This window comes from Notolabrus celidotus, chromosome 17 (assembly GCF_009762535.1).
Source record: "Notolabrus celidotus isolate fNotCel1 chromosome 17, fNotCel1.pri, whole genome shotgun sequence".
Lineage (NCBI taxonomy): Eukaryota > Metazoa > Chordata > Actinopteri > Labriformes > Labridae > Notolabrus > Notolabrus celidotus.
In genome coordinates, this window is record NC_048288.1 from 12,443,874 (window position 1) to 12,471,338 (window position 27,465).

The 27,465-nt window shown below is 40.9% G+C and overlaps 1 protein-coding gene and 1 long non-coding RNA gene across 4 annotated transcripts in view; both read left to right on the plus strand.

Annotated features, from left to right (window-relative positions):
* The window catches only part of stk17a (serine/threonine kinase 17a), a 42,275-nt gene extending 18,758 nt beyond the window's left edge, over positions 1-23,517 (plus strand). The window contains exons 3-7 of the mRNA XM_034706686.1: positions 16,669-16,816; positions 17,861-17,987; positions 18,085-18,133; positions 19,810-19,989; positions 21,301-23,517. Coding sequence (XP_034562577.1) covers positions 16,669-16,816; positions 17,861-17,987; positions 18,085-18,133; positions 19,810-19,989; positions 21,301-21,670 — 874 coding nt within the window. The 3' untranslated portion in view covers positions 21,671-23,517. The remainder of the gene's footprint in view (positions 1-16,668; positions 16,817-17,860; positions 17,988-18,084; positions 18,134-19,809; positions 19,990-21,300) is intronic.
* Positions 23,518-24,633: 1,116 nt separating this feature from the next.
* On the plus strand, positions 24,634-27,226 carry LOC117829127. Of its 3 annotated transcripts, none has more exons than XR_004634552.1 (4): positions 24,634-24,759; positions 25,659-25,938; positions 26,114-26,313; positions 26,711-27,226. It is a non-coding gene; the product is annotated as an uncharacterized LOC117829127 (long non-coding RNA). The 3 variants fall into 3 exon arrangements; XR_004634553.1 differs by having other exon boundaries at positions 25,662-25,938; XR_004634554.1 differs by having other exon boundaries at positions 25,679-25,938.
* Positions 27,227-27,465: the final 239 nt, after the last annotated feature.

The window sequence follows — 27,465 nt, forward strand, 5'->3', positions numbered from 1 at the left end:
GAAAGCCCAATCGGTGTAAGTGCTCAATCAAAGTTTTTATCCACTGAATGGTTCCACTGTGCACACACAAAAACTAAAAGGGTAAAATAATCTAACTTGCTGCTTTCAACCTGTGTCTGCATGGAGTGAGACAGGAGTAGAGCAGAGATGCTGGAGGAATTGTTAGGATTGCAGTCTTTTACAGGATTATGTGCTGTCAGCAGCACATGCCATACATCCAATCTGCCTGTTAAGGAGATCCCATTAATGCCCCTTTAAACGCTCCAGTCAGTCCAATCCTTCCCCCACCTCAGTCTATAATCCCAATCCCAGCCCTTTGTTGAGAAAAAGGATAATCCCAGAATTAACTGCTGCCCTGAATGAGGATAGCACCCAATGTCACGGACACACCATCGACTGGCACATACGAACACTGGCAAACAGAGCATGTATGATTCACATAATATTATATGATTTATCAAAGGGTGTGCAGAAGTCATGTTAGCAACTTGTGTATGTGTATGTAAATGTATCCCCCAACCCATCACCAATCTTATGAAATCCAAGGTGCTCCTTCATAACAAATAAGGAAATGAGGAAACAGTGATAAAGCTGTTACGTGTCTCACTTTTAGAGCTCTATGAACATTCACTTTAAACACACTTAAATAATTCTGCCTGCTAGGGATTATATTCAAAAGTATGGCAAAGATGTTTAAAGTTCAACAGACAAAACATATCTTAAACCTTCATTTTTCATTGGCCTGCTGTTTCATTTAGTCTCCTATGATAAAATTCTGTTTAAGCATCAATAGTTGCCAACTTTTCAGAGCTTTTGGACTTCTGCTCTTAGTTTGCAATTTATGTTGAAATATCATTTTATAATGCATTCAAACATTCAGGGTAGGACAGCCAGAGTTAACTCGTTAATCGTGATGCAAATTAGGTCGTAACCATAGACTATAATTAATGGACTTAGTATCCGTGATGTCATCCATCTGTTTCTGAAGCGCTGTCTTGAAGCCAATCGACGGCAGGAGCCATATTGGAAATCCTGAACTCAACCTAACTGCTTTCGAGCTTTTGTGAGGTAAAGAGACAGAGTTTGACCCTCCTAGCCAACAGCTGCAGTGTTCCTGCCTGTCAATCAAGTCAGCTGTGCCTCTAATAATGGAAAACTCGTTATTTTAATATTACCCAAATTGATGCGTTATGAAAAATTTGTAAACATGTTTACTTCTACTGTAAAGATCGGCTTTTTTGAGTTTGTGTGTTTGTGGTTTTTGAGGGGCAAGCCTCAAGTGGACACTCGATGAACTGCAGTTTTTAACACTTATGTCAATGCGAACGATTGCGCTATTCACAAGACTGTTTTGTGTTTATTCGCTCTATTTGCGCAAATGACTCACTCAATTCGGGCTTCAAAATTGCGTGTACGCGAGTGCTCAAATCGGGATTATTCGCCAGAGGGAGGGGGTTCCCACACCACACTAGTCTGTTGTTATCAAACAAGGTTGAGCTCGCAGACACTGAATGGGGAAGCAGGTTATGCTAATGGGGGCAGAGCTAACTTCCTGCTACAACTCATAGCTGGATTCAAGTGACAGGCAAAGTTTTTCACAACTCACCAGATAATCCTCCTCACTCCCCTGATCCTATAAAAACAGGTAGAGTCACAGAGTTTGGGGAAGCTGCACAGAGATAGAATCAAAGTGTCCCATGTATTCCAGATGAGTGAATCTCCGCTGGTCCATAAGTCACACCCATAGACAGTATAGAATATGGACGTAGTATCCGTGACGTCACCCACCCTGAGAGCTGTTTGGAAGCCAATCATCGGCGGCAGCCATATTGGAAATGCGGAACTCAACCAGGCAGAGTGTGACGTAAAGGGGCAAAGTTTGAGCCTCTTAGCCAACAGCTATGTGTTCACGTCTGGGAGTCCAGTTAGTCATATCCTTATTTGGGCAAAAACTCGTAATCTTAATATCTTCTGAACCGTCGTGTTAGAAAAACAATTCACCCCCCGTACAGTGTGTGCCGATAGAGAGATTAGCTTCGTAGAGCCAAGCCGTTTTTTGAACCAGGCTGTAAACATGTTTATTAATGCTGCAAATATCGTCTTTTTCCCATTCATGTCTATGTGGTTTCCGATGTTTCTGCAGCCAGCCTCAAGCGGATTCTCAATGTATTGCAGTTTATAACACTTCTGCATGGGCTTCATCGTTTGAGACCGCAGGTTGCCGCTTGGTCACACCTCACGTCACCGGGCAATCTGCATGCTGATTGGCTATCGCTCCGCAACGGATTTGCTGGAGTTCAGATATTTCAACTATCGCAAATCGTTCACGCAAATGAATACACGTCATTCGCACATATTAATACGCATCGCCCAATTCACGCCGCCAGACCTCTATTCAAATAATCTTTGAATAGATGCCAATGATTATCAAATAGTATTTTGGCTTGAAATGTCCATCCCTAAGACAAAGCTGATTAAATATTTGGTGGACTTAAAGAAACCCTTTTGTCTTTTAAGGATGAAGCCTATTGGAAACAGCTCACCGCTGTCATGTTCAAATAGAATGTGCTGATTTGAGTGATTATCATGATGTGGGTCTATGAGTGTGTAGATTTTGTATCAAATAAATGAAAATGTATCAAAATGTAATCTGACTTCAGTACACCCTTTCACCACCTGCGTCGCCAATTTCCCCAGCCTCTAAAATGTGCATACGCATAGGTTGGCATTAAGTGTCTTTTTAGTTTCAGACGCTGTTTCGTACATACGCAACATTTCTAAATGAGACCTCAATCTTTAAGGAAATACTAACCCTTGTTTTAATTTAAATCAATAATTCGTGTCGCATTCATAACTTTTTCTTCATTAGTTAAGTTTAGTAACCCTCTGCAGTTAGAGTCCAGCTTGTTGGTGTGACTATCAACAGGTCAATCAGAAGCATCAGGCTTTTTCGATGTTTTTTTTCCCTGTATGACTTTCTCTCTCCGGGCGAGCTGCCATGCATTGGCTTGTCACGTGCACTCGTGCAGCTCAACTGACATAATGAACTCCCGGCTGGAGCTCAGCCAGCCATGAGGCCATAGAGTGCTCTATTGCTCTCTTTTATTCTCTCTGGACACCTTCATCTCTCTGTTTCACTGCTCTCTCCATTCATTTACACCATTCCTGCTTCATTCTCTCCTTTTGTCATCCCACTCTCTTCATCTGTGTCTTTTTATCTCTCCCTTCCAGCCTGAAAAAAAAAAAAAAAAGCTTTGGCCCCTTTGCCTGTTTTCCTCGCCCTCCCCCTCCTCTCTTTCTCTCTCCCTCCCATCATAGCATAAATAGCTTTCTATGTCAAGTTGACCCTCATTCGTAGAAATCTGCCCCCTCTGCCCCCTCCTCCTCCTCCTCCATCTATCCCTCAATCCTTCATCATCGCCACTTGCCCCACTGCCCGAAATATCCGTCAGCTGTCTGCCGAACAAAAAACTGGAAGAAAGAAAAGAAAAAGGACAAGAGTATGTTGTCAACATCGCCAATCATCCCATGAAGAATAAAAGCCTTCTGCTCTACTTCCTCCTGATCTAAAGCAGTTCAGAGGAAAATACAAGATTGGGCTGGCGGTTGTAAGGGTGCTGACAGTGTTGTGCCAGTTCACACTGAAAATGAACTAGTTCAAAGTTCAGTTCATATCGGCTACAATGAACTAGTTCACGTGCAAGATCATGGTCCAAAAAATGAACTATTGTACATTCATTATTATTATTATTATTTTTAGCTACGCCTGTATTCTTTTTCAGCAGAGCCTCCTACGCTTCAGATATAAAGTTTAAAAGACATAAGATCCTAATAAAACACAGGAAAAATCTGCATCTTTGAAAACTTAAAAAACACACTTGTAACTATAATCTGGCTGAATATTTGGCTGAAGGATCTGACTTTAGATATAATCCCCTAAATTAAAAGAGCTTACAAACAAGTGAACTACTGATCATTCTCAAAAAGCTACACTTCTCTAAAACCATCAGTGTTGCCCAAGCGGCAACCTCTGGTCTAAAAATATGAGTCAATGCGGAAGTGTTAAAAGCTGCAGTTCATCGAGGATCTGCTTGAGGCTGGCTCCGGAAGTACCGGAAGTCACATACACATGAATGGGAAAAAGACGATCTTTACAGCAGAAATAAACATGTTTACAGCCTGGTACAAAAGATGAGTGTAGTCTGAATAGCTCATTTCTCGATGTGCTCTCACTGTGAGGGGGGTGATTTTTTTTCTAACGCGGTAATTTTGAAGATATTGAGATTACTAGTCTTCCAATGAGAGGCACAGCTGCCTGTGGGAACACTGCAGCTGTTGGCTAGGAGGCTCAAAGCCCGCCTCTTTACGTCACACTGGCTCGACAGAAGCAATATGGCTGCCGCTGCCGATTGCCTTCAAAACAGTGTTCAGAAACAAATGGGTGACGTCATGGATACTACGTCCATATTTTATACAGTCTATGGTGTTGCCAACTCCTCAGTGATTAAAGTAGCTATTTGCTGTCCTTAAAGTAGCTAGAAGTCGCTAAATGACGTCATCGCCTAATTTGCATAATCTGAATTGTGATTGTCGCTGTCAGAGAGGCTTGCAACGTCGAGGGAGAGACATTAATAGGTTAAAAACACCCTAAATATGTTTATAACTACACTTAGGAGCCTTAAAAAAAAAAAGTAAAACATTACATTTTTCAACAACATCATTTTCAAAATATTTATTATATACAATCTACATTAACAATCTAAATGGATCAGCCAGCGGTGTCTTCGTACCTGCACGACTAATTTGCAGTCTGGACGCGGAGGGGTTAATATCTCTGCTCTGACTGCAGCTACGAGGGACTGCTGCGCGACTAGGACTGAGCCGTCTGTGAGTGCTTTGGGGACAGGAGAGGGGGCCTCTGCAGCACCAGCTGCTCATTTAGAACGATACATGCTATCAGTTCAGAGTCTCCAAAAGTCTTCAATAAGACCAGAGAAAGTCACTAGATTTGTCACTAGTCGCTTTTTTGAAAAAGAGTCGCTAGAGGGGTCTGAAAAGTCGCTAAAATTAGAGACAAAGTCGCTAAGTTAGCAACACTGAAAACCATACCAGTTTTTAGTTCGTAGGGATCTGTCTGAGGGATGTAAGGATATATCACAAATGTAATAAAAATCGATACAAATAAGGGTGGATTAAAGTCGATTCAACAAAATTTGTATTGCGATATTATTTCCAAACAGTAGAAGGCGCTACCTGCATTTCGCTCCACTTGTTCAGCATCATTAAGTGTCCTGCGCTGCTCTTTCATCACTCGCTGAGTTGAGCATAGCAGACATGGCGGAAGCAGGTGAAGACTTGGCGGTTCAGTGTCCAGTGTTCAAGTCTGAGGTATGGCAGCATTTTGGCTTTCCCTGATATTCCTTAAGAAAAAACATGTCAATTCCAAGCCAGGAGCATAAGCTGCACTTAAGTTTATTTAAAGAGATTTACCTTATTTGTTTTAACATTTAATACCTTCATTTGGGAATCGTTCACTTTCCATTTCTTTATAATTGTTCTGAAATTTTCCAACAAGGTATTTTTGTACGGTAATTTTTAGTTTTTTTGCGAGGTGCTGAAAAAAAGTGTGCATTGGTTTTATTTGCGTTACAACACACCTTAAAAATGAAAACGGATGGCTATGTTTACAAAGAAATATAAGAGAAAAAAAATTGATTGCAACTGGCCATATCTGAGAATTGAATTAAAATAATAGTTATTTAAATTTTGAGTTCAATCCAGTTGTCTTGAAAAACGTTACAGAATCATGAGTGAATCATTGTGAACCGAAATCTGCTACCAGCAGCACCATGTCATGCTGCTGGTTAACATGACTGCCACAGCATGATGAGGTGCTGTTAGTACCGGGCACTGACAGCATCTGTCTCGATTTTTATGTCGGTGTTTCTGCGACTCGGCAGCGTGGCATGTGTGAGCACATTTTACTGCCATGCTCAGTCTCGTGAAATGATGGTGTGAGATTCAGAAAACAGAGAAAATCGTCACGACCATCTCTAATGTTTTCTTCTTCTTTTGCTATTTAATGCAGTTAGCAACTTCCTCCTCTGTTTGCTAACACTTTGCAAACAGTTTTATGATGCTCTGTAGCTGGGGATACCATATACACCCAGGTACAGGTAAAATTATGAAAAATTGTACTTTTTAAATGAGAAAATATTCAAAGTAACTATTCGATTTTTACAAAGTGAATATTCGAAAATCATTTCCCATCCCTACCTTGGCTTGCCTTCACATTTCTTTGAAGTGAAGAGTAAAAAAAATGGGCTGCATTAAAATTATTCATATGGTGGTAAAAACAAAGTCACACCAGAACACGTAAGACAACCATGAAGCACTGTGACAGTATGATATTTTTTAATATTATTATTTTCTAATGCTGTGCAGTGTCACCAAATTGAATTAGACTTTAATAAAGACTGCTGTATGATGTACGGAGCATGCAGCGATACGACGACGGCCGCCTCACACACATGACATCTTCATCACCTGCACGTATTTACTGTGCTAATGAGAAAAGATTATTAGCCCAACAGCTGTCAGCAGATGGTTAATATTTGACTCTCATATTGGAAATGCTGAACTCATCTAAAAGAGAGTGACGTAAAGAGGCGGGGTTGGAGCCTCCTAGCCAACAGCTATGTGTTCCCACCTTTCAGTCAAGTCAGTCGTGTCCTTATTTGGGGAAAAACTTGTTTATTATTACTGCAAAGATCGTCTTTTTTGAATTGGTGTGTATGTGGTTTCCTGTGTTTCTTTACCCAGCCTCAAGCGGCTGCAATCATGTATGAAATACTATTTATTTACTCATACATAGACTTCTGTCAGCAAAACTTATTTTAAATTGACCAATTATTTTCCACTTCACCACGCCATTATTCCAAACAGAGAGAAAAACATTTAAAGTTTGTATTTGTTGTTTTATTTTTATTTTTTTAGACTTCCACATAGGGGCAATTGATAGTAACCAATTAATCTAACAGGCATGTCTTTGTGCGTTGGGAAGAAACCGGAGTACCCCAACTCTCTTCTTCAAGGCTGGTCTTTTGTTTTAGAGCGTCATGTTCTTGAAGAAGGAGTTGATGTTCTTGTTCCTTTCTTTGTTCAGCCCTCAGCTTCTTGATCTTGACATCAGCAGCCCTCTTAGCTCGACTCTTTCTCTCTTCTTCAAGGCTGGTCTTTTGTTTGAGAGCGTCAAGTTCAGCCTTCAGACACAGGATATGGTCCTGGTCCTGTGACATCTGCTCAATGCTTACCTGTTGTTGCTCGCTCTCAATCAAGAGGTTATTATTCTGGTTCATTTGATCAGCCAGCTGTCCCTCTAGATCCCTCACTTGCATTCCAAGCTCAATTTTCTGGGCATGCTCAGTAGAGTACATATCCTTGTAATGTTTAGTACTGTCGTTGCCTCTCTTGACCTCGTTGGTCAAATACTCAACCTGACGCCAGAGGGTGCGATTTTCTGTCTCCTCAAACTCAAGATCATCCCTCAGCTGCTTGATATTTACCTGAGCCGCCCTCTTAGCTTGACTCTTTCTCTCTTCTTCAAGGCTGGTCTTTTGTTTTAGAGCGTCATGTTCTTGAAGAAGGAGTTGATGTTCTTGTTCCTTTCTTTGTTGTTCAGCCCTCAGCTTCTTGATCTTGACACCAGCGGCCCTCTTAGCTTGACTCTTTCTCTCTTCTTCAAGGCTGGTCTTTTGTTTGAGAGCGTCAAGTTCAGCCTTCAGACACAGGATATGGTCCTGGTCCTGTGACATCTGCTCAATGCTTACCTGTTGTTGCTCGCTCTCAATCAAGAGGTTATTATTCTGGTTCATTTGATCAGCCAGCTGTCCCTCTAGATCCCTCACTTGCATTCCAAGCTCGATTTTCTGGGCATGCTCTGTAGAGTACATATCCTTGTAATGTTTAATACTGTCGTTGCCTCTCTTGACCTCGTTGGTCAAATACTCAACCTGACGCCAGAGGGTGCGATTTTCTGTCTCCTCAAACTCAAGATCACCAGTGAGCTGAGTGATTGTTTTCTGGGCCATTTGAAGCCGAGTCTCCTGATCCTTGATCTGGTTTAGCAGAGCCTCTTTTTCTGCTCCGCTGAAAATGTGATAGGTGTTTTCCATCTGCATCCTGGCCCAGTTAAAGGAGTCGTTGACTGATAGACTTACTGTTGAAATCATATTTGATTGTGGTGATATTGTGATAATTGCTCTCACACTTCTATGATATCTGCTGATAGGTCTGAGATGAGCTGGTCTGACTGTTCCTAGATAACTGTAGACTACACCTTATGATGTCATAGTCAATGTCGCCTTTGATCTCTGCCTCACCTCTGACCACTATGACACAAACATTCCATTTGGGGATTGTTTACAGCTGAGGCTTTTTTAGACAAAATGGTGGCAGGAAGTTAGCTAGCAGTAGCTAGCAGTTAAAGCTTGGATTGCCTTTTTGTCAATGGCTGAAAAGTGTCAAGGGAAAAGCACTCAAAGCAATGGGGTTAGGTTTTCTTACCTGTACTTACTGTCAGGTCTGTAGAACAAAAATCCAACTAAAGGGCTGAGTTAAATTTTTAAGACATCTATGTAAACTTCATGAAGAAACCAAGCTTCTATAATAAAGTAAAAACTCAAGGCGTTACAATTTTGTGGTCCTTTCCAAGGCATGGTTCTGTAGACTGACTCACCAGTGTATTTGGCCGGCATTTAACCCAGTGGCTTTGTGTATGCTTAATGTGTATGCCAACTTTGTAGTCATGCATTTGTACAGTTGTAGGCCAATTTTTTGTGACTTTAGTGACTCTGTTACTTTCTTGCGAACATAAGAGAGAAACAGATTTGTTAAAAAATCTTCTCTAGAGACATTTTATTTGTTTCTACCAAGCGGCAACCTCCAGCTGCATGAAATGAAGCCAATGCAGAAGTGCTAAAAAATGCAGTTCCTTGACTGTCCACTTGAGGCTAGTACTGGAAACCACATACACACCAATCCAAAAACGTAGAAACATGTCCACCTCTTCAGGCTGAGTTCAGCATTTCCAATATGGCACCCACGGACAATAGGCTTCAAAACAGGGCTTCAGAAACAGAAGGGCGACGTCACGGATACAATGTCCATTTATTATACAGTATAGTTTATACCTGAATAAATCATTGTTTATTTTCAATAAATAACTGTCAAACCAGATGATCAATAAAGGTTGCATGGAGTTCATTCTGAATGGTGTTGTTGGCATCCCCCAAAATAAGAATAGATCTTTATTATGTTAGACCTTTTGAATTTATTTTCCCCTTTCCTTCTTTAACAAAAAACGAAAAGAAAAGAAATTAAAGCCGCAAGCAGTGATGAACGGGCCCTCGCACACCCGCAGCCCCCGCTTACGTGAGCCACCGCCTCGTGTAAACCGCCGCCTGATATTTGCCACCACACGATGCGAAAGCAAGATCTGAGAATATATACTGGCTCAGGTGAAAAACCTCCAAGAAAACCTCCAAACTTGACAGTGTGCCACGCCCACAATTTTAGTCTGAACAGAATTCCTTTAACAATAATTTAATAGCTCAAAATAACCTCTATGAGGAAGGGTTTTTGGAAAACTGTAGGGGGCGCTAGTGAGCACATATATTCAACTTTTTTTGCGACACCCATAAAATGTCGCAATTTTCCCCAGGACTGATGAGTGTGTTGGATGAGGTGAGATTACGTGTATTTTGAAGTCACAAAAATCAATTTTCCAACTTTTTTTTTTTATGCCCCGCCCCAAAGTCTGACACGCCCACAATTTTCTTCTGAAAGGAATGCCTTTACTTTGTATTAATCGTCAATGGGTTTACTATAGAATGTGCCTAGTGTGGACTGAATCGGAGAAAAGCTCTAGGAGGAATTAGCAAAAGTATGCCCCCTTGCACGGACTCATTTTGGCCCCATTTTTCATGTTCAAAGCTAGGTGGCGCTCTTCCTGTTGAGTTTCAAATATGGGTGCTAGAGACTTTTTTGTGCGTCCTAATGCCATGAATATGCGTAGAACTTTTCATGCATGTAGCTCAAAAAAATTCTATGCGTAGGGTGTTTTTTTACCTCTAGGGGGCGCTACTGAGATTTTTATTGCGAGACCTATAATAACTTACAATATTCACCAGGCCCGATGAGTGTGCAAAAATATCCGCGCTTTCATTCACGTTCAGGGGTCCAAAAATGCTTTTTAAGTGGCGGAAGAAAGAACAATCCTTAGGGTTATAACAGGGCCTTCGCCACCATCGGTGCTCGGGCCCTAATAAACTACAAATGTCAAGAAAAGGATTTGAAACAACTTTTTTTACTCACTAATCTCTCTAAATCTAAAATTTAATTTGTGTTCATCCAAGTCCTCATAAATGTTGGGAGGGTTAGTTCATGGAAGTCCCATTGATCATGTGCCAGGTTGGTTCTTTAGGGTCCCATGGCTCCCTTTTGTCCCATAGTGGGTTCATTTGACCCTATAAGTTATGAACAGTGATGTCACATTTCAGGCATTTGGGGATTCATTATACTGAACTGTAAGATGCTGTATTTTTCTGCAGTAAATGGAGCCATTAACATGTGGGAAACTCCAGTTAGCTTGACATGAATACATGATGAGCGCAGGATGAAGAGTTACTCAGATCCATTCACTTGACCTCACTCTGACTTTATTCTCCCTCCTCTCTCTGTCACGCACATTCATCTCTTTGTCTCTGCTCTCCTTTGTTGAGTAGTTTCGTCTCCTCGCCTGATGATCATGGTGCTGGAATATGATAGATAAAATATAATGTCTCCACCAATACTGAAGGAATATGCATTACTTTAATGTTGTTCAGTCTTGCAGATATAGACCCCTCCCCCTCCTTCACTGTTTTTTGTGTGTTTGTAGGTCAGCTGACGTTCATGTTGTCGTTTTTGCAAATAAACAAACAGAAGTTCAGCATGACGGCTCGTGATCAAAGCTGAATTGATCCATTCCCACAGCACTGCTCCGACTATCATTTCATTAATCACATTAGCAACTTGCCAATCAAAGTGTATCTGCCCTCTGTGCTGCGTGAACCTGACCTCACTTCGAGGCTTCAGAGCTTCTGTCAGGATTCAGGACTACACACAGGCAACGGGCCGTCGTGCTTCTGTTTGGGATCCTATCAGTGGAAAGGTTTGAAGTGTCTAAAATAATACTGACACCTCTTTATGACGTTACAAATGCAAATATTGATACACACAAATCTGACAAAATAAACTTTTGACAGAGAGGAGTATAGGAATTCTAACAATGCAAAAACAAAATACAATGCAAAAGATTGACAAGAATAAACATAAATCAAACGGAATAAAATGGTGAGACAGTAGACCAGTGTTTTTCAACCTTTTTTGAGCCAAGGCCATAGACTGTATAAAATATGGACGTAGTATCCGTGACATCACCCATCTGTTCCTGAGAGCTGTTTTGAAGCCAATCGACGGCAGCAGCTATTTTGGAAATGCTGAACTCAACCAGGCAGAGTGTGACGTAGTGTGAGCCTCCTAGCCAACAGCTATGTGTTCCCGACCGGGAGTCACGTCAGTCATGTCCTTATTTGGGCAAAACTCAGAATCTTAATATCTTCTGAACTGTCACGTTAGAAAAACAATTCATCCCCCGTGCAGTGTGTGCCGATAGAGAGATTAGCTTCGTAGACCCAAGCCGTTTTTTGAACCAGGCTGTAAACATGTTTATTAATGCTGCAAAGATCATCTTTTTCCCATTCATATCAATGTGGTTTCCGGTGTTTCTGCAATCAGCCTCAAGTGGATTCTCGGTGTACTGCAGTTTATAACACTTCCGCATGGGCTTCATCGTTTGAGACCGGAGGTTGCCGCTTGGCCAAGGCACATTTCTTACATTAAACAAATCCGGAGTCACACCACCAACCAAAAGTGTTACAAAATGACACATTTAGTCTCTCCATTTATGAATCTATTTATCTGAGAGATAAGAGATTCCTTTACTCAATAAGTAAAGGGGGACTTTGGCTACTTCTTTAACTGTGTCAGGGTGAAGCATCTCATTTGCACTGGCTTTTGCAGGTAGTATTAATGTCTCTGCCACAGTGTGTGGCTTTTTGATTTGGCTACGAGTTCAGATACTAAGTAGCTGGCTTTGAGAGCTCTCACAGACACCGTTGTAGTTTTTCTCATAAAAGTTGCCTTTTTCACCCCCCATATTACGCTCTTAGAATTTAGTCCAGGGCCCAGTTTGGAGTTTTCATTTTTCCTTTTTGAATATTTATCCATTGGTGTTGTACACCTACGTCTTGTCACATACACATCTCACGCGCATCATTAATTCTATTGTCTTAAATTAACAAGGTCATTTGTGCGCTTCATTGCCACACAGTGGGCGGGTAGCGCAGGTCAGTATGACAAGTATTGAATTACTCCGCCAGTCACTACACTGCAGGTACAGATGCACTTCATGGCAAATTATTTGCAGTACATGAATAATATTTTTTGGGACTAATTAACTGAAATTGGAAAATGTCCCACGGCACACCGGACGATCTGTCACGGCACACTAGTGTTCCACAGTTGTTGAAAATCATTGCAGTAGACCAATAAATCCTCATTATAAAGGTTTTTCAAAAATAAGAGAATACATTTTATCTTGAAATAGATAAGTAAATAAAAGTATTAAAGGACAATAAAAAGTTTTTAAGAATAAGAAGACATCACATTGGAGAAAATAGAAAATGGAAAAGGATAATAAGGAATATTAAAATAATTACCTAAAAAGGAAAGTATAAAACAATAAATAATCAAACAATAGTAAGAAAAAAACTTAAAATAATAAATAAAAATAAAAAGCGGCTAAAAGGATGAAGTCACAAAAGCATCTCTGTAAAAATGGGTCTCAAGAAGAGATTTATATAGAAGGTTAGGCAGATGTCATCACAGGTTTCACACTCTGCTAACCCTGTGTAAAGTAAGAGGTAATTGGACCATACCAACTTTTTTAGAAACCAGGAAATGACCTCATGTTAATCTAATCCAACTGAAAACATTATAAACATTTGAAGCGTTCATGTTTTCAACCTTTCTGAGCTAATCTGGCAAACAAAGGACGTTTTTGCTCGTTGGTTTTTGTTTGTAAGACGGTATTAGTTCCCGTCTGATCCTCCAAGGAATTCATTACAACAGTTTAATGCACGTGCAGAAAATCAGTTGTGCGTGCAGGTGTGTGTGTGAGTGTGTGTACATACAACAGTGGTGCAGATTAAAAACCAATCACTTCCCACACAAATTCCCTCCACTGACCTAATTATTTGTCATAATTCTGTTTTCTGGCACCTCCTGTACCCACACTAAAGCAACAGGGTGTGATTTCTTGACCCACATGCAACAGAGTACATGTGTAAGGAGGGCTTAAACCTCATGTTTAACTAGGCGTAAATCAGTCATTCAGGCTTTATTTTTTTTTTTTTTAGTAGAGTGTGTTTAAAACATCAAAATGACCTGAAAACAATGGAAATGTAACACCTATTTTTGGACACCTAGTTTTTTCCAATTATAGAACCAACCTTTTCTTTTCCAGCAGCAACCAGTGTGACTGGATGAGAAGTCTTTCATAATGTGGTTTGAAAAGCACTTCCTGTCTTACTCTTTCTTTGGGTAACACTCTCACTAATTACTTACAAAAGACTTTGAATGGGGGAGTCAGATGGTGCCCACGAGTCTGGCAAATCCAGAAACACAGTGACGGCCATAATAATAATAATAACAGCAATCGTCACAATTAACTAGAGTAATACAATCAATGTTGTTAGACATGCCTGTTCTGAGGGTTTGTGTGTAGCTTAGCTTGTAGTTAAACTCCACTGTCTTGTAGGAACTACGTTGTGTGCAGCGTTTAGAGAGGAATTTCTCTACTTTCAGTTTTCCACAAGGATGTTGAGTAGCCAGACTCAAACCACGACTTTGACTTTCCAAGTGAGAACTTCTGTTATCCCAAATCCCAAGACCATATTTTTTTCTCTTTATTAAACCATTACTGTAAGGAGTTGATTGGTGCTTTATTTTTCTAGAAATATGAATTACCTGTCATTTTAAACATATTTATACTCAATTCATCCCTCCCATCAGTCATAGGAGAACCTGGTTAAGGACCTTGGTTGCCCCCCCAATCTCCTACCTCACCTAAAAAAGACCAAACAATGACAACCTCACCCAAAGTTCTTTACAAGCGGCAACCTCCGGTCTAAAAATATGAGATATGAATATGAATAATTATTAATAGCTGCAGTTCATCGAGGATCCGCTTGAGGCTGGCTCCGGAAGTACTGGAAGTCACATACACATGAATGGGAAAAAGACGATCTTTCCAGCAGAAATAAACATGTTTACAGCCTGGTACAAAAGATGAGTGTAGTCTGGGTAGCTCCTTTCTCGATCGGCTCTCACTGTGAAGGGGTGAATTTTTTTTTTCTAACGCGGTAATTTCAAAGATATTGAGATTACTAGTCTTCCAATGAGAGGCATAGCTGACTGCGGGATCACTGTAACTGTTGGCTAGGAGGCTCAAAGCATGCCTCTTTACATCACACTGGCTCCACAGCAGCAATATGGCAGCCGCCGCCGATTGGCTTCAAACAGCTCTTCAGAAACAGATGGATGATGTCACGGATACTACGTCCATATTTTATACAGTCTATGGTTCTTTCTGAAGAGTAGACGAACCTTGTTGATAGCCAATAGCCTGAAAATGATTGATTCTGATTTTCTCTCTGCATAGCATCACTGCAGCAGGTTGTTGTCAGTCTCAGTTTTGCTCACAGCATCCCAATCTTGGACATTTTGAATCTGGGTTTGGATTTCAAACCAATGAAGTGTGATCCCTTCTAAAGGGGTGAATTTGTCACCAAAACCCAAATCTTAAGCAGTGGTTTCATTAGGGCCTGTGTCCACTAGCTGCTTTTTTTTTTGAAGTGGCAGGGCCTGCATTGGAGTCCAGCGCTAAACATCCTTAACGCTCGGCGTCCACTGTCTGAGGTTACTGTGCTCTCACTGCCCTCAGTTGGCGAAAGTTCAAACTTTTTTGTTTAAGCATTTTCACCTTTATTGATAGGACAGCTGTAAAGAGACGAGAAATGTGGGGAGCAAAGAGTTGGGGATGATATGCAGCAAATGGTCTCGGCCGGGAGTTAAACCAATGACCTTCGCAACAAGGACTGAAGCCTCTGTATATGGGGCATGCTTAGACTGCGAGGCTACTGGCCAGTAGTTCAACTTTAATTGCCTTGCTTGTCAAGGCCACATGTTCATCACCAACTTTCAGAATTGGGAAGAGACTCTGATATCAACCTTGTCGACAATGATGGCACTAACAATACTCATCTTTTGAGGATACCGTTTCCAGGTGTAGAGTTGCTTTGAATGCCACAACACAATTTTTAACAGCTAATTTTTAATAATTTTCATTGTAAAATTCTATTTGATCAAAGCAATTTTGAAGCAGCCATGACAGTTTCAAACACACTAAATGGTCACTTCAGCGTGAAGTGGAAGTGCCTCTCAACTTTCCTAACTCTTCCTGACACTAAGAGCTTGTGAGACGGGCTCTGAATATGAGCTCTTGGGTGCTGCTACCACAAAAAAAAGTAGAGTTGACACTTTGAGTTTTCAATCCAGTCAGTTTAATATTTACAGAAACAGGAAATGAAACTTTTTAAAGCAGAATGAATTAAGATGAAGTAGCCACATGGTCTCACCTGAGTAAGGATGTTTGTCCAGCCTACTTAAACTTCTGATCAGATCTAACCTTTCCACCATTAAAGACCTTTTCTTCTCACCTTGAACAGTCAAAACACACGCCCTCCCCACTCCTCTCCTCCCCCTCCTCCAGCTTCCTCTGAGATAGAGCCCAATTCAGCAGCACCCTGAGGGGACGCCTTGTCTATTCCTGACTGCCCTCTCTCTTTTTCTTTCCAATCATCCTCCCGGTCTAATTGAGTTTATCCATCAGAGTTTATCTACGGTCAGAGGAAATTAAAGGTACTTTGCAAAGAACAAGCAGTTGAAGTATTTTCTGTTGATTTAGAGAGTTTTTTATTTTCCTTTTTTTTCCAAGGAGAGAGAGAGAGAAATCTATCGGCACACACAACCAACAGCCTCGTTCAAGTCGACTTCATAATTAGTTTGCAGTTCACTCCGCTATTTCTGCCTCTGCCTCCAGCAAGTCTCACACACGCACGCAACCACACACACACACACACACACACAGTGATTTATTTCCAGGGTGTATCATGGGATTCTCCATAAAAAGCCTGACGTAGGACAAGTCTCAATCATCTTGGTGAGCTTGTGGATGTAACTTGGATCACAGACTGGAGTTTTACTTTCCTGTGGGTGCTTCTGTTTCTTCTAATGGCTCCAAACACACCAAACACAACCTTGATTTATAAACAGACATGTTTATCTGTGTGTGTGTGTACCTGCAGCCCCAGCTGACCTCACACATGTTTAGTAGAGGAACTGTTTTCATTTTGGCTAACATGTTGGATACCTCTGCATAAAAGAATGTAGATCAACATGTTTGTTTATTTTAATCTAATATGTTCTTCGTATGTTTGTGTACAGTGCTGCAGGAGGGGAGATTTTCAACCAGTGTGTGGCAGAGCGGGAGGACGAGGCCTTCAGTGAGGACGACGTGAAGAGGCTGATGAGGCAGATTCTGGAGGGAGTCTCCTTCCTCCACCAGAACAACGTAGTCCACCTCGACCTAAAGGTTTGCTCACACACAAACATGACAGACCTTCGGTTTTCAACTCTAATTTCTTCATCAAGTCCAAAATTAGCTAAATTGTCTCACACTTTTAGACCATAGATGTCAGACCTTTCATATTCAAGACCAAGTGAACAAGAGGGTCTGTTGCTCTGAGTCTTTGATTTGAGAAATCTCTGCAATCTCAGTTCAGAATAATTTAACACTGAAATTGTGTATTCAATTTAAGAAATACAAAACATTTTAGCTAAATAAAGACACAAAACGTATTTATACAGAGCAGTTCTTAATTTAAATGTATTTTGACACTAAAGCAGTTTAATTGAATGCTGTAGATTCTTTGGTTTTTAAGATATGCTCACTTTTAGAAACAATGCTAAGCAGCTTTTGAAAAATGTATCGGCAAAAAGTGCCTTCAACCAAAGTCCTAAAACCTGTAAAGTCTAAGGTTATTCAGGCATGCTTTAGCTTTTTATACCATTGTACAGAAAATGGAAACACTTCTTTAAGCTAGGTGTGATCATTATGTTAAAATTGCATCTAATGTCACATGACAACATCATCACTTAATGTAAAAACTAATGGTACAACATTTTGGAATCTTAGTTTCTTGGCTTGGAAACACAGAAGACTCTAGCTAGGGAATTTATAAAGGATGGTTCCCAGGAACCGTTTCCTGTGGCCACACGTGTCAGATTTTCAAAAGTTCTGAAAGCAAGTTCGAGCATGTTGTGGTGGACTTTGACTCTCAAGCAAGAGGATTATATTACTTTTAAATATCACTCTGTGATGTCTCAAATTCTGGACTTCGTTCCAAGAGATATAAATCAGTCACCTTGGTCACAGTTTGCTCTCATTTATTGGCATAAGGTAAAATTCTGTTTACAGATGTAGATGAAGTAAGCATACACTTCTTCACTGTGACTCTCCTTGCAGTGGGAGCTGTAACTTTAGACTGTGGACTGTTTGAAACAGAAATCATCATCTTTCATCAATCTAATTCTTCCTGTCTAACTCTAAAACGTTTGTTGTGTGATCTCCTGTCAGCCTCAGAACATCCTCCTGACCAGCAGCTCTCCTCTGGGTGACATCAAGATCGTGGACTTTGGTCTGTCCAGGATGGTCAGCAATCACCGGGAGCTCAGGGAGATTATGGGAACTCCTGAGTATGTTGGTGAGTTAGGTCTTTACTGCTAATTCACCACCTTGGTACATTAGTTATTGTTTTTAATTGTGAGTAATAATGAATGTGTTTGTGTTCATATTTTCAGCTCCTGAGATTCTGAATTATGAGCCCATCAGCACAGCGACAGATATGTGGTAAGAAACCTCTATTGTCTCTTTTCCACTGATAACTTTTGACCATTCTTTACGAGGGTGTCTGTTCTCTTATTTTCATTCAACACGAGGTCATATGACACATTTTAGTTTCCCTTATCCTCTGCTCTTTCAGTTTCTTGCATACACCAATCAGCCGTAACATTAAGACCACTGACAGATGAAGTAAATAACACTATTGATTATCTCTTTACAATGGCACCTGTCAGTGGATAGGTAGTGTTGTCAGCAGGCGAACATTCTCACCTTGAAGTTGACGTGTTGGAAGCAGGAAAAAACTGGCAAGCATAAGGATTGGAGTAATGGTTTTACAACTGGGTCAGGACCTGCTGCTAACGTCTTGGTGCCAGATACCACAGCAACCCTTCAGAGATCTAGTGGAGTCCATGTCTCATTAGGCCAGGGCTGTTTTGACCCTGAACTGATGAGACAATTATTTCACTGGTGGTCATAATGTTATAGCTGATGTGTGTATTATACAGCATGAATAGCATAGCCATTGAAGTAATAAGGAAAAATGTCTGACCTTGGGAGCCCCCTAGTGGGGGCTCTGGGTCATAAGAAAAAACACCCAAGTTGTAAACCCCTCATGGCTGCTTTTATGAAACAACCAATACATTTACAAGGCCACTTTAATACTTATATGTAGATTTTTTTGTTTTGCTCATTTTCTGCAGTATTTTTAAAAGACAGGCCGATTCCAGACATAGGAAGGCGTACCTGAAACCAACTTGGTTGGTTCTGAAGGGAAGAACAAGGATGCGCAATATGCATCTTGGAACAAGGAATTTGACCCTCAGTAAAACTCAAAACATTCCTACCGGAGTAGGAAATGCTAATGCACCACTCTTGAAGTTAAAGGGTCATTTTCAACTTAAACTGACTCCCCCTGACAAACAAGTGTTAGCTGGTTTTGGCCTTTTACCAAGTTTATGGCTCTACAGCCATGCTAGCAGCACTGTATAACACACAGTGACAATGCTACAAAAGGTATGAAGGCCATCTTGATTGTCATCGAAATTTAGCAAGTTAAAACTCTAAAAAGGTGAAAATTAGTGGCCAACAGTAAAAAACAGCTGTAACTGATGGGAAGTACATCAGTTCTAATGACATTGGTCAAAGACAAGAGTACTAGAGTAATAAACATTGTAACTTGATGATGGTGCAAGATGAAATACAGACATAAACAAAGACACTACAATTGAGCCAGAGGGATCTGTGACATTTAACTCAGGTGGACCAAGGTGACAGAGCAGGGATCTTGAAAACAGAGCTTTTCCAAACAGCGATGAGTCGTAGGATGGCAGTGGAGGCGCCGATGGTAGTGTGGAAGCAAAGAAAGCAGCCAAAGCTAAAACACTGAGACACTTCAATGCAAGAGAGAACCCTGATACCGCTGACAGCTGGCATGAACAAGCAGCTTAAATGAGTCAGAGCTGCACTATAAGAGCAGCCACTAAAGAGGGACAGCTGTGTGTAATTAGTGACACCTCCTCACACCACACCCACCCCAAAAAACCTTGGTACAAAAAACTAAGTAAGGAAACACTTGAAAACCAAGAAATAAACAAGATAAACACTAGAGTCCACACCATGACAGGATCATGATATTCTCATGCAGCTGTTGTTGAAACTTGTCACTCTTGTCGTGTTCACAGGAGTATTGGTGTCCTGGCCTACGTGATGCTGACAGGAATCTCTCCATTCCTGGGTGAAGACAAGCAGGAAACTTTCCTCAACATTTCCCAGCTCAACGTGAGCTACACCGAGGAGGAGCTGCAGCAGCTGGACCAGGCCGCCCTGCCCTTCATGCAGATGCTGCTCCGCAAACAGCCACAGTATGTCCAACACGACTTATCATTAATAAAACATGAGATTCTTTAAAGATCAGCAGAGAGTGAAAGAGATAAAGTTCACATCACAATGCATCCTTTCAGCCAGGAATATGTATTTGAGTCGAGCTTCTACAAAGTCATTTTTGAAGTTTATTTTTTATAACACCTGTCATATCTGTTCAAATCATCCATCCTTCTGTTATCCATCCTGCTTATCGTGTTTCAGGTTACAGGGGGTCAACAGCCAATCCTAGCTGCCCCTGGGCCAAAGGTGGGGTACACCTTGGGCAGTTTATTATAGGGCTGACACAAACACAGACAACAATTGGGCCACAGGAACCTTTTAGTTCCTAGTAGAGTAGCTAGCTGGGAGCTAAAAGTTCCTGGAGCTTCTGGTCTAAATGCACCTATAGAGACACAACAACCAGACACACTCAAACTCACAGGTAGTTCAAGGTCTCCAGTTGTTCGTTGGATTGTGGGAGAGAGCTGAAAGGGGAACCAACACATGCACAGTGACAATGTTGTAGTGTAGAAGTAAACCAGGACTTGAGCCCGACTCAGGTCCTGGTTTTCTGGACTCGTGACTCAGACTTGCATTAGGAGAGATGGAAAGGAGGGCCATGACTGTTTTATTGATAGAGACCGTTTTAATGTTTTTGTTTTTCAAAATAAGACCCTCATAATTTATTATATTGGAGCAAGTGCTGGTACATGTGTTCACTTGCCCATGTTTCTTGTTCAGCTACGGTTCCAGGATGCCCAAAGAGGCACTACAAATCATGCTTTCAAAAATGTACATCAGATGTAGATACGAGCAGTGCAACATATTAGAATTCCAAAAACAAAAACATAAAGGGGATTACGGGAACAAACTCAAACTGTACACCCAGGAAAGTAACTGAGATGCTGACGTTGCCTAGACTGTTGATGGCATTACTGCCACCAAGCTAACAGTAACGTTAGCAATGAAAGTGTCTCTTTGACTGGTCCAAGATCAGTTAAAAATTGTATTAATAGCAGTGGGCTGAAGGTATTAGAGTTTATTGGACACCTGCTGGACCCCATTGCAGCAGAATCAATCAGTGTGTCTTAGACTCAGGTCATATGGACCTGACTCGACTAAGATCCTTCTCTGGTGATTTGGACTCCATTCGGTCTTGAGGTTTGGTGATTCCGCACCATCATGTAGCCCCTTTTCAAATCATTCACCCTCTGATCTTCTCAAACCTCTTCTCGCCCCAATCTGTGTCTCTGGATCAGCCGCTATAATTCAAGAAAGTGAGATGTATTTCTGTTTGTGTCTGTGTTCAGGGATCGGGCCACAGCAGAGCAGTGTCTCAAACACCCCTGGCTTCAGTCCTTAGAGTGCAAGGTAACCAAGAGGGTGGAGGACATCCTCCCACTTGAGGACCAGGAGGCATCCAGCAGCAGCCCCACCAGCAGCTCCACCAGCAGCCCCGAACCTCCCAGCTGCAACACCACAGAGGAGGAGGATGAGGAAGGCCCGGTGACGGAGGAGCTGATAGTCGTTGCTGCTTACACCGTTGGTCAGTGCCGCCAGTCCACCTCCTCCTCAGAGAAAGAGGCGCTAGCTGCTCAGCAGAAGGTCATCTCCAAGCGCTTCAAGTTTGAGGAGCCTTTCAGCGCCCTGCAGGAGGTCCCTGGAGAGTTCATCTTCTGAGCCTCACCCACCACGTGACCGGGGACGGAGGAGTGCATACTGTATGTGTATAATCAGACACAGCTGTACAGTACATGTGCTATATTTAAGCATTCAAATAAAGTGCATTTATGGGCACACACTCACATTTCATCTGTAAATGCATCATTGCTTCGACACTCTCGTCTCCTTAAAACAGCCGCAGCACGTCATGTCCCTTGTATTTCGCATTCATTGTGCTTATGTTTGTTTATTTCCACACACAACAACTGGCCAATCACAGACTGACATACTTCACATCTCCAGACACTAAAGTCAAGTTTGGAAACTTCAACTTTTTGTGTTGAAGAGTGTTTTTCTTTTTTGATGAAGTCTAAATGATCCAACAGTAAGACATCCACCAGAGAAGCGGAGGAGAGGCTGAGGCTAAATCCATACATCTTAATGGCCTTCAAATCAACAGGGCTACATGAGAAATGCATCATGGGACAACTTAGTGATACAATCCTTGTGAAAAAAATGATCTTGAATGAATTCAAAATGTATGAATTCACAAATGTTGTGCAATGTTAAACCTAAATTAGTATGTACAAAAAGAAATCAAATATGCACCATTTTTTTCTTAAAGGTACAGTATGCATTGTTTTTTAAAATCAGTGTATAATCACCTGTATGTAAAAACTGTTTTGTTTTTGTTCACGTAGAATGAGCTTTTTACAACGGAAGCATGTCCCCTTCCACGTTGGCTGCTATATTTCACCGCCATTGTTGTTGTACGCAGAATAATTGTATTCATGGACGTTTTCGATGTTAGAAACTGGACAAATGGAGGATCATACCTCTCATGCATCACAGGAGCTTCTTGTCCTTGAAGGCTACCACTGCTTCCCTGGCAGAAGGGGTGAGCAAGGGAGCGCTTCAATTTAGAATCTGACTGCTAGATATCGTGAAATATTTCAATTTTTACACACTGTACCTTTAGATAAATACAACTGACCATCCTGATTAATCACTCTGCCTTTGGTCCTAAATGTAATACAGCATTGGGACTTATAATAACATCTGTTATGATTTGATTGGATGGCAGAAGGGTCAGGTGAACATGACAATCTGTCCCCTGCCACAGATAACAGATATGTTCGTCTTGTCTGCTCGCTGTATTGTCCTGTAGAGTGTGCCAGGTCATAATCTCTCCACAGGATGTCCACATTGTGTAAATAGCTCTCCCACAGCTCCAGTCGTCATATCTGTGCATGTGTTCTGATGACTGCAGGGCTTGATTTGCAGTTTGGGCTGTTTGTTGCACTTATTTCTAAACATTTTGACTTCTCTTGATTTTTTTCCTCCACCTGATGTTTGAATCCAGAAGCCAAATCTCTGTCCATTTCTGTCCATTTCCTTGTCCAGGCTGCTCTCCTCTGAACTGAACCAGCTCCTGAAAGCCCAACCCTGTTTGTTTTTTTGTCTTACTTTGTATTTGGTGCCATGCTTGGAGAAAATATTTGAAGATTTTTAGCTCTTGCTGTTCATTTTTTTTCAAGATATTTCTGTGTAATATTGCAGATCTGTCAAAAGCAATATTTTGGAGTTTTGTAATTCTGTGTAAATAATTAAAATATAGATGTTTTGAAAAAATATGGTCTTGTGTAAAGAGCCATTTCAAATATTCCTCTTACATTAGTGAGTGACCTTCTTGTGGTTCATCTCTCTCTCTCTCTCTCTCTGAAGCAATAAAACAACAGAGCACTTCTTCTACTTCCAGTGGGCTTGTAATGTACATTTTTTGTTTATGAAGAAATAAGCTCTGTTCATATGGGAACTGATTTGTACATGGCTGTCTCCTACTGTAAATAAATATTTCAAAAGTGTGTTTAAGTTTGAGTTATTGATATGAGTCCAGAAAATGTGTTTACACTTCCACAGTGTAAATCAACAGCACAATCCCAGTGACTGATATTTACCGAACACGAGGTCAGTGCTAATGTGGTGCTGACATTATGGGACATTTATTCAGGTTCAGATGACTCAGGTAGTGTCTTGTCCAGCTAGCCAAATCAGTATGTACTACTAGTATCGTAGGCGGTTTCGAAAACAGCCCAAAGTACAAGCTTAGCAAAGTGGGAAACTTCCCTAGGGCCCTAGAACCTAAGGGGAAATAGTCAGGACGATGGCGTCATGATAGTTTGACTGATTAAAAAAAGGCACCGTCATGGAGAAAACCTTGTATCTCCAAAACCATTAATTTCCAGGAAGTATGTTCTTCACATAACTTAACACTACATGAGATTCAACACCAAGCTTTTTTTTTAAATACTTCCATCTGTGATGTTTTAGAAAGCCTACTGACAGACAAAATAAATGTAGTGATACAAGGTCACTGCACTTAATAAATTAAAAAAAAACAGAAAAATGGACCCTTGTTTTTTTCTAATGGTGAGGGTTGAAGTGCCATACTCTACAGATTCTATCAAAGTTATAGATAGACGGGGAGCTGGTGGCCTAGCGGTCTAAGCGTCCCACGTATGGAGGCTATAGCCCTCGTCACAGAGGTCGCTGGCTTGACTCCCGGCTGGTCTATCATTTACTGCACGTCTTCCCCACTCTCTACTCCCCACATTTCCTGTCTTTCTTCAGCTGTCCTATCCAATAAAGGCAAAAAAGCCCAAAAAATAGAAAATAACTATAGACAAAAAGAGAATTGGACCTTAAACCAAAGAGAGATGGGAGTCACTGATGAGCCGGAGAACAAAATTATTGACAAATAGAGATAAATCACTTGCAACAGAACTCAAACTTTCATTCACTTAAGAAGAAAGCAAGCTAACTGATGGAGTTGATCTTCTCGTGAGCAAAAAACAACTGTACAAAGAGACCTCAGCCTTGTTATAGCCTCCCACAGCTGATGCCAATCAGCCAATTACTGATGCCAATCAGCTGAGGCACAACATCACAGGTGTTCACAATAACTGCTGATTGGTGAGGAAACCATGTGACCCAGATTTGGATCTCTTTACAAACAAACAAACGAACAATAAATGTATTTAATTTAATTAAGGACATACTGGATCAGTCCATAAAACATTCCTGCTAAAAGACAACAAATCTAACAGGTTTGTTATAATAGCACACAACAAACTCACATTTCAAAATATACTCTAGTAATTGTTGAACAGGCCTCAAAACTCTGTAATGTTCAAAACATCAAGTTAATATAGCCAACACCCAACACTAGGTGGCATCAAAATTAGAAATGTCAGTGCATTGTCCATCATAGTAAGTAGAATTAATACAAGAATACAAGTTTCAGAAAAACTACCTGCAGTGTCCACATTTGACTTTATGGGCTATGTTTCCAACCAGTCTCCATAGATACACTTATATTTAAGCATATCCTGTTAGTAGTTAACAATAAAGACTAAAATCATAGTTATACTACTGCTCTTAAATGTGTCATTTGTATCTGAAAATTAGTTAAAATCATCAACCTGTAATTATATATTTTGTATTAATTAAGATGTATTTAACTTCAGCCTCATTCTGTTCATATATAAGGTGATGTTTTTCCAAATCCTGAAAAATCTTAGCTTAGATGCTGCATTACCTCAAGGGGCCACTAGATGGCAGCATCAGTATTCATATTCAAGGCCTTATGAGGGATATGAATATGGTGTTGGGAGTACAATTGACTTTGAAACATAAACAAACTGATCTGCCTGCATAGATTGTATTTGAAGAGGAAAATAAATGTAACATGCCCCTTAAATATTCAGCTTTCTGCAACAAGTACTGCGGGCATACTGTCAGAATTATAACAGAAAACATTTGTGTTGTAGTTGTAAGTTGTGTGCCTATTCAAACTCTCTAATGGATATTGTGAGCTGTCCTTACTGATTGTTATGATTCCTGTTTCTAAGGGCAGAAGCAGGATAAAAGCACATCCGTCTTAAAACTATTTTTTACTCTATTTTTAATCTTCTTCTTTCTTTGTTTGCTTGATAATGTAATCTAGCAGCATTGTGAACTTTGCAGCCGTAGATATCAACCATCCGTTAAAGGGCTCTTGCTTGTGGCACTGCAGCAGATGCTGTCAACGGAAAAGAGAGCGAGTCACCTACAACTCCCATAAAGCACTCTCCCAGCTGGTGTTAAAATTCCTGGCTGTGTGTACCTTTGCTAAGAGACTAAAAGTAACCTGTGTGCCCGCCCATGTGTCAGAAGACGGGATGTTGCCAGGCAGACAAGAAGACACAGCAGTATTTAAACACTCTGAGTCATCATAAATCTCTCAGGTGAGAGCCCGACACTTCTGGTTAATGAGGCTGAGTGCACGTCTTAAAGTGTTGCTAATTCAGCAACACTGTACGGTGTCGAGTACACAGTCACTAATTAAACCTGACACCAATTACCCTCCTGTGTCATGGAGCTCTAACTCGGGCTCTCTCTCACACTCACACATTCACACAGAGGGACTTCCACTCTTATCAGGATGACTGTGGGCGTCAGTGAGCTTCTGTCTCCTGACTACACGGCTGTTCATTAGAAGAAGAAGAAGAAGAAGAAGCTGCTGTTACTCAACCTTTAAGACCTCAGAACCAAACACCTCATAGTGATACACAGCTGCTGCATAATGATACCTAATGAATCTACGGTGCATCACCTCACAGGTACACAGATATTCCACAACACTTTTTATTGTTTTCAGATATTTATTAAAGACATTTTGTGAATTGTATTTGATTAAAGTCTTTCTGATTTTTGATGCACTTAAGAACAATCTGAAATTTAGCGTAGTCAGCAGGGTTTCCACACGCCTTGGACATATGTGAGCACAGCAATCATACTCTGATGCCAAACAAAACAAATGAGCTGAGGTTGCCTGGCAGAGTTGGTCTCAGCCTGCTCCTAATTGAACCCTGGAGTGGTTAATTTGCAGCGAGAACGCAACTAACCCGGCAACTAGAACAAACATCTGCTCCACTCACCTTCCCGTGAAGTTAATGGACAGTTGAGCTGGCTATCTTTGATGGTTTTGAAACTAATACATCTCTTGAATTTTTACAGGGCACTCCATCCTGACCCTGGTGCAGTTTGAATCTTTGAAGGGAGGCCAGACCGTGCTGGCAGCAGCAGCAGCAGCAGCAGACTGGATTACAGATACTGCAGCACAACCTCCACAGAGACCTGTGGGCAGCTTCAGAGAGAGAAACAACAGCCGTGATTCAATACTGAGATTGAATCAGCTGGACAACAATAAACACACTGAAAACAATGTCAACCTCCAGATGAACCACACACAAGCCAACATGTGAGAAGAGGCAGAGGAGGAAGCTGGAGGAAGTCAACAGCAGAGAGATGTGGAGCTGTTGATGTTGATCACAGTTAACACTTGAGACATGTTTTCACCTGATGTCACGCCCTTGATCAGACTGCTACTGCTGACATTGACTGATTTATTTCAATAATTGATGACAGTTCACTTGTTTAATACAATTAGTACTATCTTAAACTGTTGTTTAAGAAAATATTCAAATTCAATGCGCTGACTAACATCAATTAAATACATGCTTTTGTTAAATACCCAACTCTGATTTGTTGATAATAGAACTATGCAGTCCTTTATTGTGGAATAGCAGACCACTTCTAGTGAGACTGCTTCAACTCTGAGACAAGACGCTGGAAGACAAAGTCCAACCATTTCAAACTGCAGAAAGAAGACTGGCACAGTGAAGGCAGAAGAAAAGAAAAGAAAAGAAAAGAAAAGAAAAGAAAAAAGGAAAGGAAAGGAGAAAAGAGAAAATAAAATAAATTAAAGAAAA